We start from the raw sequence: 18,561 nt of genomic DNA on the forward strand, positions 1-18,561 counted from the left end.
GCAGATCTTCTCCGCCGCAGCTGGTCTCCCCCGCTCTGCTCTGGGCTGCACACGGGAATGAGGAATTTCCAGCTGTCATTCTTCTGTTGGCTGTTGCTCCAGTTTTGTATGTAGAACCCAAAATACAGTCATTTATTTCCACATAAATGCCCCAAAGGGTTACTGATAAATTATACAACTGGTCAAATACAAAATGCAATGTAAAAAAGCTCTGAAGTAAACTATGTGATAAAGCTCATTTACATGTAAATCAGCTGACTGATTGGCGCTCATCCACTCCTGTTCACACCGGCCGACATGCAGGCAAGTGTTTGCACCCGATAATCCTCCCATGTAAATACACCTTTCTCCTACGGCACTCGTAGAACAACCGTTTAACTAAGGATCTTTTTACACAGCAGGATACATTGTAGCAAGCGCGAACCAGCGAGACGCGGCGATTGTATATCGTCCTCTTGGACGGCATAAGTATAGGGTAGTTTTAGCATTCAAGGATAACGGCATCTCAACCTTCTGCCGCTGCTTTCTATTCAGGAAATCGTTACGATGTCTGAATGCAGGAAAGGATTTGCAGCAGACGAACAATAATATTTAGGTCCGCATAAAAGAACCAATCAGCAATAATCTAACGATTTATCGCAGTTCGTTCGCTGTACGCATCTGCAGCTACTTGTTATTGTGCAAATTACTCAACCTAACGATTATTCGCATGATCATCCCGTGTAAAAAAGGCCCCAAGTGTAAAGTCCCGGGCAGTCTTGACTTTCGCTGTGCACAGGAAGAGATTCTCTCTCTTGGCCAGTGGGGGTCAGCACTTGCACAAGATCCAACGCGTCTCCACTCCCACCTCAACATCCTAAACTCTAAGTAGCCTAAATTAAAACCAGACACTACAAAGAAAGTCGACCATTCAAGCTGGAGCTGCACATTCCTGATCGCGAAGATCAGATCCACAAACACACATTCCTTTAGCAAAGGGGGTGTGTGTGTGTGTGTGTGTGTTAAAAACGCAGCCTCGTGTGTAAGGGGATTGGGAGATCGACAGGCATTACTACCATCACCTATGATTGGATAACACAAAGGCTCCGCCGTGGGATCTACAGTCAGAGTCAGATTTGGAAAGATCAAGTATGCACTTACTATGCAGCACTGAAGCTGCACACCTCACCGACTTCCTCCTTCAACGAACTACATTTCCCAGCATGCTTAGCTGCCTGTATATATCACATGCATGGTATATACATCTACATCAATGGTCATTCAAGGAGATGAGGGGGATTTAAAGGAGCTTTATATGCAGTCAGAGGTACAAAAAGTTCTGTGATTGGTTCGTTGGACAGGAAGTAGCTGATTTTTTTTTCCTTGTGTATCATCAAGCCTGGTACACAAAAGTCTGAACTGGAAGTACAAAACCCTACATAGTTACTACACATGGAGGAACTAAAAAAAATGGGTTTTACAGGTAGTGCTGGCTGTCCTTTCCGGACTACACTGGGATCAAAGTGTAAGCCGCTGCTCCAACTCCTGTGTAGTGGTCGGTGCTTATAATTGCAGGCACAATTGTCATTGCAATCAATGGGACCCCAGCCTGCAATTACAAGCGCAGTTTCCATTGATTGCAATGAGAGCTGTGCCTGCAAATACTGCGCTGGCCATTACACAGAGTCGTCCGCTCCAACCCTGGTACTGACAGTCGGCGCTACTGGGAAAACTCTTTTAAGTGTTCATTTTTAGCGGGAGGTTTGCTATAAATACAGCAAATGTACTTTAACAACAAAGATCTTGCAGCATCCTCAGGCTTATGACTTTTATGGATTAGATCTACGTTTCTGAACCTTTGGGAGAGCACGACAGGACAAGGCTGAAAACTCCTGATGTACAGACGGTCTTTGTGAAGATGGTGGGGACATGGATGGAGGGCTTGCTCACATCACGACTTAGCCCACACTGGCGGTATACTGTACATAGGGAGGATCTCCAGGCAATGTGAACAGAGCCCTAGATCACGGCATATGAAATAGTACACAAGACAGACTAATGTGACATGTCAGATGAATGAAAACACAAGATGGAAGGAGGAATGAATGATCAGAAACGGAGAGGTGTCAGGCGGACAGATGCGGTAGGCACTTACTTTGTTAGCTGGCCTTTGTTCTTGTTGTTATCCACACCATTGTAAGTCACAGCTGCTAGTTTTCGGCTTCTATAGTTCTCATAATGTACATTATTGGTGACATCCTTCAGATCCTGCATGTGAGTTCTAAAATGGAATGGAAATAAATTAATTTGCTGCACTACAATTTTTTGTAAGGTGTCAAAACTCAAGCAGCAGTTGGGATTATAAAGTTTCTTTGCAGCTATTAGTGTCAAACCAATAAAAACTTTATTGCAGTCTCAAGATAGCTATAAGCAGCACATGAACACGAGTCCAAAAAGTTACTACGACACAGATATAATTACCAAATGTGAAATTACTACAATATATAAAACACCACAACTGTGATAGTCGTTCAGCCTAATTACCTCCAACAATGTAAGACATATTGAATGACCGGTGAAGTAATATAAGCACATGTCCGGAGTGGGTGGACAGCATCCAGGCTGGACGGGTGAGCTCCAACGGCATAACTAGTTTTGTATAGCATTCAGCTTTTTCACAAAGCATAATTTCATTACCTCTAGAGATAACCGCCGGAAAACGAAGGGCACCAGCTCGACAATTAGAGGTAATATGTATTCGCATTACCAAAAGAGTGAGGCAAGTTTGAAAGAGTATCAAGGGGTACCAAGTGGTTTGTCACCAAGGAGGCAAACACAAGGTGGTGTAAGGCAGGTCCGTGACCTCTGCAATCAATAACCTGATCCCACTGTCTTGCTACTATAAGGCAGGATAACCAAATCTGGTACATGTAACCATTCACATGGCAACCTTGAAAGCAAAAAACAGAAATTGAAGGGTAAATGACATGAAGTTAGTTGGTACACAATAGGCCCTATGTAGGTCTTTAAATGAGGTCTCCATTAAAGAGAGAGTGTACCAGCTACCTTTACTAAATATTTCACAAAAAGCATGCCATCACTCAAGAGTCAAGGTGCTATGAATGTCCTTCCGCCACTTCACCATAAGGGGAAGTGAATCCATTAGGAAGGAGGTGAGGGGGGGGGGGGGGGGGGGGGTGCTCGGGTTATTTAACAAATCATATAGCCAAGCGAAGTATACTATACGAGGCGGTATTACCATCTTTATGGTATTAATTCCACCTGTCCAAGAAATGTAAGAACTTTTAATTTTGCATTATTAATAAGTCTGAGGCAGCAGAAAAAGTGTTCCAACACATTAAAAAGGTTGGTTTGTTTTTTTTGGTTCAGGTAGGTTTTCCTGGGGATGGGGGAAGGCATGATCTGTGCCTCGATTCCCTGCTTGGGCGGGGCAGTGAACGGCCGGGCGTATATTATGCTTATGGATATATTAATATAAATAAATGAGGTACTGCATTAAAATTATGACTTAAATGAAAACGAATATCAATAAAAGGTCATTGGAAAAAAAGTTAACTTCTAAAACACTAGCTCCTATAGTGATCTGGCAGTATGAGGATTCTTCCAAAAGAGGACCGCCAAGGGCTCCATAGCCAGTGCAGGCAATGCTGGCAACAACGGGCAGCCTTGTCCAATACCTCTACCTATCAGAATCGGTTGCGGATTAGTCGAGGGACGTTTCAAACCCGTTGCATGGAGAAGAGTACAGAACCCGCAGTGAGTGATTAAAGGTCCCGAGTCCTGAAGGGGAGTTTTAATCTCCTTGAGGGCTTCCCTTGGAAGACTGCACGATGATCCAGGTTCTAGAAGACTCTGCCGTTCTTTGCAGTAAGTGCGGGACATCCTCCCAATGAATTCCCTCAGGTTGCAGTCTTTCGCTTCCTGAAGGGAACATGCTGTATAGGTATAAGAATTAACCTGGATGCTGAAGTAAAACGTACTTCCCCAGCGATACTTAAATCTGTGCCTTTTGCAAAGCCAACATGGCCGGCCTCAGGGCCCTCCAATGTAGAAGCTGACAGATCTGAACAAACAGGAATTGACGGGGATACCGTGTGTAGCGTCGCTAGATTGTGTGCAGTACTGAGAATCTGATCTCTAATCTCCGGGTAGTGGAGTTGTAGTTTAACGTACCTTGGTCTTAATATCTAAGATGCGCTGACTTACATCACACAGCAGTTGTGTAAATTTGCGCAGTGCTTGGGCTAGTTCCTCCCGGAAGACTTATAACATGCATCTGTTGGGTGCAGCGTCTCACCTGCTGGAGGCTCTGCTGTAGGTTGCTGTGGGTCTCCACGGTCGCCATATTGGATAACTGGGCCGCATGGAAAAGCTCCAGTTTGAGAGATGGACCGAAGTATCCAAGGTCTTCCTCTCCTGGAGAAACTAGGCATGTCTCTGCAACATTGCAGCCAGTTGTAAAGCTGTTGTGCCACTGAAGTAGCGCTACAGAAGGCCAAATGTGTGCGGCCAGCGTGGAGCTCATATCAGATGTGTCCTGCCCGATGAGCTGCATGTATGCGCCCCTTAACAGAGATTATAAAATGCTCCTTACTGTAATGTTGCATATTCAGCGTTTAGTACCTATTACAGTTCTGCATCCACAATAACTTAGATTTGGCACTTTTGGCCTTTCTGATAATCTCTCTTCTTGACGAGGGTCCGCTAACAATGTGGCAGCATTGCGTTCCTCATGATTGTAGAGAGCTCTGACATCAGCCGTCCGCGGCTGTCAGAACGATTGTATTGATCCTTGTGACATCTGCTTCAGTCTTCTACAATGACTGTGGCTACTGATTAGTTGTGAGCACAACTACAAGCACAGCAGCATTATAAACATGGGCATTATGAACATGAGAATCAAACCTCTAGAACTTGGTGCCGACAGTCTGTGCAAAGAACTACCCAGAGACTAGGAGAATGTAAACCTTATTTCCCATCGTGTGTTGAATCACACACTGCCTGTCACCGGAACATACAACCATAGGTAGCTGGTATTAGGATGAGGGCAAGAGATATCCCATCGAATGGTATAGGGAATCTGGCCCTGGTCATGTTGGTCTTTTCATTCTTCACACGAACGGGCCGTATTCAGCATGCAGGAGGCCTGCAGTGAATTCTGGCAGGGGACCCTGCGTGCCTCCATTAACTGTACTGTGGATGATCGTGGAGGCTTGCAGGCGGCCATGCACAGTACAGTTTGCTTTTTCTTTGCTTTGTTTGTATTTCCTGCAGCCCATACGCAATCTTAATTGCGTATGGGCTGCGGGTCGGATGCCTCCATTAACATCAATGGAAGCTGTCTGCATGGATTCCACGGCAAAATAGAGCACGCTGTGATTTTTCTTCTGCTTGCAGAATACGCAATTTGTATCTGTGAGTGAGAAGGAAAAATCGAAATCACATGCCTTTCAATGCCCACGTTTTGCTGTGAAAGTCCACAATACAAGTCCGGCCTTGTGAGAGCGGCCTAAGGGTGAATTCACAAGAGGCAGATTTCTTGTAGAATTCTTTAATACATCATCTGACTGGGGATTGCAGAATACCACATGCTTGCTGCAGAAAAACTAATCCAGATGAATCAAACGATTTCTGCAACCCATCTGCGGCAGGTGAATTCACCCTAATGGTTTAGGGATTGTGCGATCAGCAGAAAGTAACCGTTGTAGACCCATTTACCTTATTAACATGTTCCTCAGTATAGTGAAGTCACAGTGTTCGCTGTTTTCAACTGCAAAAAGGGAGAAAAAAATCTATTAGAAAACCGCTATCAAGGCAGCAACTGAAAAACGTCATGTCCCCTTGTTGATGCACCGCACATCATATAAAATGTGATTGTTCCTAGCAAGAGAAACGACGTAATCTTGTAGATATGATACCTTTTAATGGCTAACAAGAATACATGATGTAATAGCGAGCTTTCGTACCAACGCAGGGTACTTCTTCAGGCTTATGGATTGGATCTGAAGAGGCATGCATATTTATACACACTTACAACATACATACTTATGACAAGGCACAGAGATGGATGTGATTGGTTCGCACTTGTCCTGCGGACAGGATACGGATCCCCAACACACAGCAGGACTATAAGATCCAGGGGACATTAACATGTTCCTCGTCCAATGTTGTGTACCTGATCATGTGCAGTAAATGTCCTGTTGGGGGTCTTTATGTTGGAGAAACAGGACAGAAACTGAAAGCCAGGATGAGATCTCATCGCCACACGATTGAACACAGAAAAAGGGAATTACCTGTGGCCGAACACTTCTCTAGCCATGGACATGACATAGGAGATATGAGAGTTTTGATATTGAAGGGTGGTTTCAAGTCACAAAACCACAGAAGAATTTGGGAATATAAATTGATAACAACCTTTGACACGCTGAATACGGGGTTAAATTATTCCCCAGGATTTATGCTGAATGGGAAGTGTGAGACATTTATTATACAGATAAGACCCCCATCAACAGTAATTCAGGGACCATTAACTTTCACTCCCTTATCAGTGTTTAGCTAAAAATGTTTGTGTATCTCTTGTAGCAATTCAAGCCTGCTGACCTCCCCTCCCCCCCCCCTCCAACAGTAATTTAGGGACCATAAAACTTTCACTCCGCTATCAGTGCCTAGACAAAAAAAGTTTGTTTGCTGTTGCAGAATTCCTTTTAAGTGCGAACCAATCCCATCCATATCTGTGCCTTGTCATAAGTATGTATGTTATAAGTGTGTATAAATATCCAGGCCTCTTCAGATCCAATCCATAAGCCTGAAGAAGTACCCTGCGTCGGTTCGGAAGCTCGCTATTACATCATGTATTTTTGTTAGCCATTAAAAGGTATCATATCTACAAGATTACGTTGTTTCTCTTGCTGAGAACAATCACATTTTGCTCTACTGGCTAACACGGTACCAGATCTTTGTTTTCATTGCACATCATATAAACCTGTTAACAGTGCGTCCGCTACAAGTCTCTTGTAACAGCTAAAAGGAAGGTATTCAAATCCTTAACTTTTATGGATGTTTATACAAACTTGTATGAAAAGCACTAAACAAGTAATGTAACTGTATCTGCATGTTTACAAGAGAGACACAATGAAGCCTACTAATCAGACAGATCCAGGCGTAGCGAGGGGCAGGAATCCTCCTTGCGCCACCAGAGAGGGATGTTCCACTACAAGGAACAATTGTACTACTGTACACAATCCAGGCTTGTGTGTCCCGCACCAGGGGCGACCGGGTCATTTACTGATCCACAACAAACAGAACGCTATACTACACTTAACTCATGTGCTCCCAGATCTGTGGACTCCACTTACAAAAACACCAAGGCTAGGTCCATGCTACATTTTTTTGGCCTCCATTTAACATACGTCTCGAAAAGCTCCCGACACATGCATACAACCGAGGCTGTGACGGATAGGACTCCCAAAGGCTATCATGCTACAAAAAAAAGTCTACTTTTAACATTTTGTTTCCTTTTTCACTGCACTCAGTGGGATTGCTCTGCACCTAGTTATACTCCTGGACCGCTGGGAGCACACGTAGCAAGGTTGGGTTTGACATCTACCATGTTATACTTTACAGTATTGTAGTTGTGACATTGTGCCGCTCATGTTGAGGCTTGCTACATTTCCAGCAAAGGTGGTAAATGCAACCAAAAGCGTAATGTGAACAAAGACTTGAAGTTCTCAAAGCCCAAGACTGGGCGTTTTGCAGCAAATTAAAGTTTCAGATCCACGTTGGAAAAATCTGACATTTACAGCCGTGTGAACACTTTCTTAGACTGCGGTCTTCATGTGAAAGACAAGTACTGCCGGAGAGAGCTGCTCATAGCAGCCAATCATATTTAATTCTCAATCCTCCAATGAAAGCCAGAATCTGGTTAGTAGCTAACGACAATTGGAAACCAATCCTCAGGTTTGGGAATCTAACTTTCTACCTGGTTGCACATAACAGCAATGGAGAAATAACGGATTCTGTTTGCCATGCCGCCGATTCCACATCTGACTGCTACAGTCTGCAGTTCTCAAAGGGACACTTTACACGGGACGATTTGTTCGGAATCGCACTAAAATCTGAACGACAACCATCCCGTGTAAACGCATGCAGTGACTGAATGATGTGCTCTTCAGTGTAACAGCGGTCTGTCACTTCTGAACGACAACCATCCCGTGTAAACGCATGCAGTGACTGAATGATGTGCTCTTCAGTGTAACAGCGGTCTGTCACTTCTGAACGACAACCATCCCGTGTAAACGCATGCAGTGACTGAATGATGTGCTCTTCAGTGTAACAGCGGTCTGTCACTTCTGAACGACAACCATCCCGTGTAAACGCATGCAGTGACTGAATGATGTGCTCTTCAGTGTAACAGCGGTCTGTCACTTCTGAATGACAACCATCCCGTGTAAACGCATGCAGTGACTGAATGATGTGCTCTTCAGTGTAACAGCGGTCTGTCACTTCTGAACGACAACCATCCCGTGTAAACGCATGCAGTGACTGAAGTGTAACAGCGGTCTGTCACTTCTGAACGACTGTCTGCTTACAGTGATTGAAAGCGGGCAGCGGGAGAATGCTCCCCGTCAAACAGAGACTGGACAGACATCAGTCTGGGATGATTAAGTGATCCTGCACTGAGCAGGGGGTCGGACCCGATGACCCTGGATGTCCCTTCCAACTCTACCATTCTATGATTCTATGATCCCGCCTCCATGCTGTCAGTGGTCCAAGCAATGCCAATGATACTCACTACTGTTTAGCAGCTCAAGAGTAAGCACCACTGGGAAATGCTGTCGGCATCATTTGCCCGACAGCTCGTCCCATGTAAAAGAACATGAAAACAGAAAAAGTTCTCTTACTTTGTAAACACTCTGCTTTAGGCCAGCTGCACACAACCGGATCGGATTCCGCATGCAGGAGACCGCAGCGGACCAGACCCTGTGCCCGGCCAGCATCCGCGCGTACCTCTTTTCTGTATTGTGGATGGTCCGCATGGCGAGCTGTCAGAAGTGCGCAGTAGTTTGTTTTTTTAAATCCCCGCTTTTCCCCGTCATAACTAGGCGATGACGCGGGTACCTGTGACCTTTCCGCAACGTCACTGTGGAAGGGCCGAGGGTTGGATGGCTTCCATTGAGTTCAAAGGAAGCCATCCGTGCGCACTCCGCACTGAAATAGAGCATGCTGCGATTTTTCCACTTGTATACGGGAAACCCGCTTTTCCATAGCATGGGGTCCCATTCCGTATTCTGCAATGCAAATCCGGCCGTGTGCAGCCAGACTTCAAATCTAATTATGAATTATGAGTTACATTGGCTTGTCTGCTCTATTCATGCTTTGCTGGTTTTTAGGTAGCAGTGTATAACGCAAGATTAGACATACACTTGGAGCTCGTTCACAGGTTGGTATTAAGTGTCAGATTTCCTCGTTGGAATTCTGCATGTGAGTTTAGCCACAATCAATGAGGCAAATCCACGTGTGGAGGCACAACACAGAAACTGTGGTAGGAATCAACAGGTCAATTTTTTTCCCCCCGAAATTGAATGCTAAAATGACGCGGGTTCAGGGCTGAACACATGCAGTGTGAACAGGGCTTTAGAGCCAAGTCGTTAAGTCGGATATGTGGTAACAAAGTGGAGATAAATGGATTCAAGGGCAACCAACAAAATCTGCAAAGCAGCTATATATAGATTGAGGTAATATCATATACAGAACGTGTGCGTAAGATTAATGGCACCCGTGTATAAGTAAAGGCCCTTTTACATGCAACAATTATCGCTCAAAATACGGCCAAATGGCCATGGCCGAATATAGGCGATAATCGTTGCATGTAAACGTGGGCAGCGTGCACTTTGCATTTGAACGATTGACTTTAATGAAACTAAAAAGCCATCATTTAAGCGCTGAAAGACCGAGCCAATACACACCATTTGAACGTATTTCACTCATCCTTCAATAGACTGCAGGATGTTCTCCTCGTGGTACAAGGAGCCACAAGGAGAACTATGTAATTGCCAACACCCAGGAGGAAAAAACAATGCAGCTGTTTTTACAGCAGGGAGTGTGTTTAAACATATGCTGGGCTCTGCAAATAGCTCCTGGAGGCCCTTTTACATCAAAATGAAGAGGATAGTGTTAATGATCATTAACACTATATTTAAATAGACTGCTAAATCTTTCAATCATTCAGTCGTTTGAAAAATTATCTTTGCATGTAAAAGGGCCTTGAGTTATTGCGGGTAACTCAAGACAACCCTCAGTCACAACTATATCTTTGCAAAGTGGGTAGAGCCGAAACCTCATGCACAGCATGAATGTATACAACCGGCTGGTCAGAGCAATCATGATCCAGGACCCTCAACTTTACACTGATCACTGTGCAAAACATACTGCAAATATTCTGACTGTGAACGGCCTTGGAAACAAGAACCCGACTGTCCCATCTGTGCTTGGGGATTCTGTAAACCACATTTATGTGGCTGGAATGAAGAGTAAGGGACAGAAGGGTCTTCTTTTCCCCCCCTGTTATTTTCTCACCTTCTGCAACGCCCCACGGATACTGCCTTCCTCTTACTCTCTTGCCGTTCACTTCTATGATGGTGTTGCTGCCGACCACTGCAAGAGGTAAACGGTCCTAAACGATAGAGTTTATACCAGTTATTTACATATCAAAATGTGTATCTTCAATTTTGGTTTATAATATTATTTATACAAATATCACAAACCTTTATTTTCTTCACCAGCTTATTCTCTTCCTCATCATCCGTTTCAGGAAATTCGTAGATCTTTATTTTGTGCTCCTGGATTTCCTTCATTATCTAGAACACAAACATTAAAGAAAACATACATTTTGCACAGGATTCGGAGTGCTCTTAAATGAGTTACCGAGTGATGCTCCGCAGCGCTCCCCCAGGAAAACTGCACATTTGTATTGGCTACAAAATTATGGGGGGGGGGGGGGGGGGGGGGGATAAATTACCTGAGTGCTGTGGAATAAGTTGGCAAACAAGTCCCTTCCCCTTGCATCGGGATACACTTCCATATTATGAATGCATACATGTGGCCCTAATACCATCATGAGAAAACGGCCTTCTAAAAAGTGGCCGTTGCCATCCAGCCTGACATAACAAGTTAGATAAGTCTAACTTATCACAGACACACTGGGCTCTATGGCTGGCATCACACTTCATGCCACATTCTCTGCCAGGCTAAGGGAAGGTGAAGTGAACCCTGTCCAGTAGTTTACTGCCTGCTCCTGGTTAACCGGGTCCTCATATTTCCTTGGAGGATATACACCAACTTAGGGTAACATGTGCTCTATGCACCCATTTGCTAGTTTCATGGTCCAAATATGAGTACTGGTTCAATGATTCTTTGTGGTGCCATCTATACAGCTAATGTTATGCAAGCTGAAGCTTCACAAGGTAAGAGGTAAATGTGCAGAACTTACATCGAAGGTTCTAGTCACATCTATGGAGTGCTGGATGGACAGGGGGTTGGCAGACCCCACTGACTTATATTGGGGGGACATTCCTCTGCACGTAGCGCTATTTTCCCCAATAAAAATGGCACAACCTCCAACGCAGATAAGAACACAGCCAAAGAAACTTTGGGCACCATTTATCTTCTTCAGTGTTGATTCCTAGCTTGGCTTCAATAGGGTAACTACAGTCAATTACAGGTTAATGAAATTATCAGTATTTCATCAGTTGGAAAGAAATCTCTTATTACTAACGCTGAAAGCACGCCAGACCAGCACCTTGCAAAGTCAAAGTTCTTAATTATAGACTTATGCCATGTTTAGACATTATCGTTTAACCCTTAAGGACGCACTTCTTCCCATCTCCCCCATTTTAGTTTCTCCCTCCCCCCTTTAAAAAAATCATAACTTATTTATCCATCGACATCGCTGAATGAGGGCTTGTTTTTTGGGGGACGAGTCGTATTTTTCAATGACTTTTTAATGTACCGAAAAACTGTTAGAAAGTTTTAAGTGGAGTGAAATGAAAAAAACAAAATTCCGCCATCTTTGTGTGCGTCTTGTTTCTAGTGTACACCCTGCTTTAAAAATGACCCGACAACTTTATTCTACGGGTCAGTACGATTACTACGATACCAAACTTGTACGCTTTTCTTTTGCTGTACTACTATTTATTTCAAACATGTATATTTTTTTATTATTTTCTGCCCCCATCTTCTGACAGCCATAATATTAATTTTCCATCAAAACAGTTGTGCAAGGGCTCATTTTTTCCGGGACGTCCTGCCGTTTCCGTTGGCACCATTTTGAAATACAAACGACTTGATTGGTTTTTATTACAGTTTTTCTGGGAGACGGGGGGGGGGGGGGGGGGGGGGAGGGGGACCAAAAACAATCCTGGCGACTTTTAAGAATTCTTTTATGACGTTCTCTGTACGGGGTTAATGCGTTACTTTGGAATTGCTGCATCCATAAAAGTCTGATCTATCAAATACGTAATTGTTTTATTACTTAAGATTTTCATATGGCAAAATAGTTTAGTTTTTTTTCAAAAAACGTATTACTTTTTATCTTTTCAAATCAGTAAAATGTTAAAATTTTTTCACTGTTTTTTTTAGGCCCCAGAGTAAATAAAAACTTGTGATGCTTTGATCGCTCCCGCAATATCATGTATTGCCTTTATAGGTGAGGAACATCCCGCATTTCAGGGAACGGAGTGCCTGACGTCGGCACAACACCGACCATCGCTCACCTGTTTTTTGAACTGCAGGCATTCTTCTGGTGTGAGGGTGTCCGCTTTAGCAATAAGTGGAATGATATTGACCTTTTCATGGAGACGCTTCATAAACTCAATGTCCAATGGCTTCAGCCTGCAATGAAACACAAGAGGGGCTTTAGATATTTTCAGGGACTGTCAATGTGGGCGACACTAAAATAAGGATTGGAGACCACTAGACTAGAAATGACAAGATTAGATATTCAAGTGCGTCTCAAACAGATCCCTGTGCGTCAGAGGGACGATGACCTGCAGCCGGAGGTACTTTCATGTTGTCATCAAAATCCAGACAAGTTCTTCTGCATGCGTGCAATCACCGTCCTCATAAAGAGCGTTCTTTGCAAGAAGGGCTGAACTCGCCCACATGTTGCACTTGGGGTTGAGCCTTTCAGTCTCTATTTTCTGTTTTTAGAGCAGAGACACGCAATTAAAACGGAATTCGGCTGGGTTCACACAGCGCGGATTTGCAGCAGAAATTCCGTCTGGAATTTTGCTGCGGCCACTAATCTGGGTGTTAGCCAGCCATGTAGACTAGATTTGTCAAAAATCTCGTCCACATGGGGATGGCCAATCCATTGCTGCCGCACGGATTCCCCAGCCGCAGCATTTCTATTTTTTTTTTGTGTTGCGGTCTCGATCCTCTCTATGGGAGCACCGCGGTCGCAACGGGAAAGCATGTGGCAAAATCCGAGGCTAACTGCAGCGCGTTTTGAAGCTGCGCTTTCCTGGCGGAAATCTCATCTTTTTTTGCTGCAGCAAAACCGCAAGATTTCCGCTGGGAATATGAACTGTGTGACCCCCGCCCTAAAAACGGCTCCATTATTTTTTCAGTAGGGTGTTTTGTTTTGTTTTTTTAGAAAAAAACCACTCCGCCTGTTTTTCTGTTCTATTACTTTGTTTTTTTTACACTATGCCATTTGTTCTGCCAAAAAATGGAAACCTAACGGAACAGAAGCCAACTTTTATGAAAAGGCGATGAAATCAGAAAACAAATGTAATTCTATCCACTTAATTCAGTTATATTGCTGTCTCTCTGCTTCAAGAACAGACAAAGCCTGAACAAGTCAATGCAGAGAAAAGCTAAACGAGAAAGAATAACTTCAGGACTGCAAAATGCCTACAAACGCACAAGTGGGAGTTGTAGGCAAACAAGGCAAGCTAGAGGTGTCATGGAAGATCCATTGTTTGGACCCACAGTCTCAGTACATGAAGAGGCACACAGACCAAACCACAAGCACTTCAACTGTAAATCTGTGCAGTTTGTGCCAAAACCAGAACGACGTAAGAAATAGAACCGATCCACGCACATAACTCCGCCGCAACGTCCGCACATCTGAGGCTGCTCTCACACCCGCGTTAGGGTCAGTTCAGGGTTCCCATCTCTCTGCTCCCATCTTGGAGGAGAGGAACATCAAACAGGAAGGGGGGGGGGGGGGGGGAATCCGTTTTATTCCAATAGGGTTTCAAAAACACGACTTCAGTTTGCTTGTGTTTATTAGGTTTTCGTTTATTTAGCAGGAAAAATATCGCTGCAGACGGCACTATTTTTCTGTCCAAAAAAAAAATAAAACCAAAAACTAAACTGGCAGAACAGAAGGAGCCTTTGCATTCGCTTTCAGTTTTTTTAAAAACCCCATTGAAATTAAGGCGCATACCTTTAAACATGCTATTGTGTGCATAATACACTAGAATATTCCTGTACTGCAGTGTACTATGCAGTCACCTTATTAAACCCTTCCACTTCACCAAGCACCCCATGACTGCATCATAAGGAGGAGGGGGGAGGGGGCGATTTAGCTTATACCAGCCAACAAACCCTCCCCAACTTCTGCCATACATATATGGAGGTTGTTAAGAAAGGGTTAATATGCATATTGATGCGGAAAATTGCTAGATCTAGATAAAAGGGAGATATTTTTAAAAATTCGGAATTCTCTTTTAGCAACACGTCGTTTTCTCATTTAATACAATTAAAAATTAAAAATAAAAAAACGGTCCATCTTTTTGCAGGGCAGAACAAGGTAGTGACAGCAACACCGATTACAGGGATATCTGTGCAGTAGCAGCACATGCATAGAGGACTACCTCAAGTACTCCTGAATCTTTATGAGTTGCAGGCTAGCTCAACCCACTCCACCCTCCAGCCAATCACTGGCTGGAGGGCGAGGTGGGTGTGGCTAGCATGCAGCTAATGAATATGCAGGACTACCTTATGGTGCTCTCCGTGAGGGCCGCAAAAACACGGCGACAGTCTCCTTAAACAGTTTAACTTGTATAACGCAGACTGCTGGTTGCAGAGAGGATAGAGAGCACCTTGTAGGCGTTCCAACCACCTTCCAGACTTCAGCGTTAAGACTCTTCGCGTTTCCTGTGGTAATCTCTATTATAAGAGCTAGCATGCCTTGGCTGCCTGCAGTCCGCTAGGATGTAGATGCTTGGAGCTCCGTTTCTCGAGCAACCATCACCGTGGGATGACATGAGACATTTTTCTACTACAACAAGTGAAGCAGACGAGTTCTGCACTTATTGTGTATAAATAGAGTCATGAGCAACGAGAGAATGGAGACTGAAAGCAGAGCATATTAGTGCAGAAGTAAATCGAATTACAGAAGAAGGCACAATCCCCAACAAAAGACACTGGTAACCCTATAAATGCAGAGCTGAACACCACAGTCTTTCAGATGGCAACAATAAATAAATAAGTATATTTGCTACTGAGTCAGAGAAAAAGGTCTAAACAAAATGCAGGTTGGTCATGTGACCGTCAACTCCAATCTGCACGGAGACCACAAAGTCTGCTGTGCAAGGTACAAACACTTAAGAACCTTAAGGCCTCATGTCCACGGGGAAAATCAGATCCGCTGCGGATTTGTAACGTGGATTTGGGCTGCGGATGAGCTTAAAATTGTATTTTATTGCATGCAGGTGACATGCGTTTTTTTCACGCGTGTATGTACGCAGATGCAATTTTTATGCTGGAGGTGTTTTTGCCCACTTTACCCCACCTCCTAGTACTTTCTCCAACTCCCAGCTTTGAAATCCGCAGCTGATCTCCAGCACCAATAGAGATCAATGGGGGCCATCCGGAGGGTGTTCCGCACTTAAATGGAGCATGCCGTGTTTTTTTTCACGCACCAGAAATTTTAAATCACTTTTAAATGCCATCCACGGGTATTAATCTACCCGCGGTTGTCAAATGCATCACTATGGGGCGCGGATCCGTGTGCGGGAAAAACGCTGCGGATTTTAAACAACAATTATCCCATGGACATGGGGCCTAAGCAATCAGAAAAACTTATTTATAATCAACTTTGGTTTCGGACTTCAAGGGAAACTGTTACTCGATCATTCTGTCCAAACCGCATGTATCATGCTATAGAGCAGGAGGGGCTGAGCAGGCTGATGTATAGTTATATGAGGAAAGACTCAGAAGAACTCGTGTTTTATTCATTTATATCTCTGCACATTCTGAGCTGAACAGTCCAATGGGCGGAGCTATCAGTGATTGACAGCTGTTGGTCTATGTACAGTCCAGTGGGCGGTCTAATCAGTGATCAACAGCCTGACCTGTAATCTGGATTATGGTTTTCTCCAGCAGGTTTCGGGGTATTTTGTAGCTTCCAAATTGTATAGTGTGCACACATCGACCAGATCAGACACAAGCTATCAGTCTCATATCCAAAATGGCTCTGGAGGGAAACGCCCACACAGCCCCTTTTATTGCAAGACATAACACCTGCCCTTTAATGGGCGTGCAACAGATTACATCAGTAACATATAGGATTCTCATTTGTCGGATCATATAGAATCCCCCCTCCTTCCTGCCCACCTTCTCTCAAGTCCAATGTATAAGCAAGTCTTTGTCTTACGTACTTTCAGTTTTGAGCACATGTTTGTATCTCTTTGTTGTGAGCTGGATTATGGAGAAGTTTCTGTGTGGGGGATGGGAAAGGACTGGGGAAACACTCAGTATTGAATACAAGCAATAACATATAACACTGTGATTTAACTCTTTCCTTATGCAGCAGAGTTCCACATTAGGCTGAAGTCACAAAACACACATAATACGTCTAGTTTAGTACAAATCGATAGACATTTTACACTGACTAATCATCATGTCTATCACACCTGTATGTACAGTCATACACAGATAGCGGTCAATCACTGATAGCTCCGCCCATTGGACTGTTCAGCTCAGAATGAGCAGAGATATAAATGAATAAAATACAAGTTCTACTGAATCTTTCCCCATATAACTATATATCAGTCGGCTCAGCTCCTCCTGTACTATATCATGATGCCTGCCGTTTGGACGGCACGATCGAGCTGACAGACTCCCCCCTTTAAAACCTCTGGAATCCAAACACTTGTACACTAGGCTGTCTTCACACACTGAAAAAGCTGGAGAATCTCCATTGCTAGAACCGCAGGATAAATCCGCCTATTCTATTACAATTGATGTGGAGGATTACTAAAATAGTCCCATGCTAGGGAAAAGGTCTGCAACGAGTTTGTGAAAAACACTGAGAATTATAAATCTGCAACATGTTCATTTAGGCTGAGGATTTCAACCCTTTAAATATAAAAAGGTTAAAATCCACAGCATTTCCACAATTAAATATGTAGATCTGCACATTTAGGCAAGGATGAAATAGAGCATGCTGCGGTCCATTTCCCATGCGTATCGATACACAGTATCTACACGCACATGTACATGGACCAATGAAAGTCCATTGACTTTCACTGACTCCATTCAGGGTGTCACATGGTAAAAAGCCACCCGTGGACACGAACCCTTGGCTGCAGTACCGTTTTTGTAAAAGTGATAATATAATGTGCAGCCAATATACACAGGCAGTAAATACTCATTCTGTCAGCTTTATCAATACATTGTCAACCACGAGTCTACAAAGATGGCTTATGTGACATATTTAACGTCTGTGCTAAAGAGGATAGAAGTATTGCAGGAGTGACACCATTATTGGCTGCCCTGAAAACCTAAGATTTACAAGCTTTCGGGGCACAGAGATACTGAAAGCCAATTAACCCCTTGAGTGGCACGCCCGGAAATTTTCCGGGACGAGCTCCACTGCTCTTAGCGACATAGCCCGGAAGATTTCCGGGCTATGTATCACTATGGGAGCTGCAGAGCACAATGCCACAAGCTGTGACATTGTGCTCTGCCTGCACAGACACACACAGAGCAGTGCAAGGGCTTTGAAAAACCAGCAGAAGATATTGCCAATATGTCGGCAATCTCCTGCACTGGTTTGTTTACAGGTTGCCATAGAGACCATCGGCTTGTCAGAAGCAAGCCGATGGTCTCTGTGGCAGGGAGGGCTGGTTGTTAGCTGTCAGAGGACAGCTAGGTACTAGCTCTTACAGCAGAGATCAGAGAAAACCTCCGATCTCTGCTGTGTTAACCCTTTACATGCTGCAGTCTATGTGACTGCAGCATGTAAAGGGCTGTCACTGCAGCATGTAAAGGGCTGTCACCATCGGACCCCCGGAATGTGATCAGGGGTCCTGATGGGTCCCTGTGGAAGTCCCCTAAAGGGACAAAAAAAAAAAAAGTAAAAAAATTATTAAAAAAAAAATAAATAAAAAATACTTGTCTCCCTTTACTTTGTAAAAAATCAAAAATACAATCACACATGTGGTATCCGTGCGTCGTAATGACCCAGAGAAGGAAGTTAATACATTATTTAACCACTTAATGACATGGCCCCTTTTTTTCTTTTTTTCCTCCCCCCTGTTTAAAAAATCA

The 18,561-nt window shown here is 43.9% G+C and overlaps 1 protein-coding gene across 2 annotated transcripts in view; it reads right to left on the minus strand.

Annotated features, from left to right (window-relative positions):
- Window positions 1–18,561, minus strand: part of SEPTIN7 (septin 7) — an 85,461-nt gene that overhangs the window by 10,525 nt on the left and 56,375 nt on the right. For both annotated transcript variants that reach the window (XM_066584815.1, XM_066584814.1), the window contains exons 5-9: window positions 12,771–12,888; window positions 10,764–10,856; window positions 10,576–10,672; window positions 5,719–5,770; window positions 2,135–2,260 (exon numbers count right to left, since the gene is read on the minus strand). In XM_066584815.1, the coding sequence (XP_066440912.1) occupies window positions 2,135–2,260; window positions 5,719–5,770; window positions 10,576–10,672; window positions 10,764–10,856; window positions 12,771–12,888 (486 nt within the window). The remainder of the gene's footprint in view (window positions 1–2,134; window positions 2,261–5,718; window positions 5,771–10,575; window positions 10,673–10,763; window positions 10,857–12,770; window positions 12,889–18,561) is intronic.

The sequence above is a fragment of the Eleutherodactylus coqui genome, chromosome 12, assembly GCF_035609145.1.
Source record: "Eleutherodactylus coqui strain aEleCoq1 chromosome 12, aEleCoq1.hap1, whole genome shotgun sequence".
In the NCBI taxonomy this organism is placed as follows: Eukaryota; Metazoa; Chordata; class Amphibia; order Anura; family Eleutherodactylidae; genus Eleutherodactylus; species Eleutherodactylus coqui.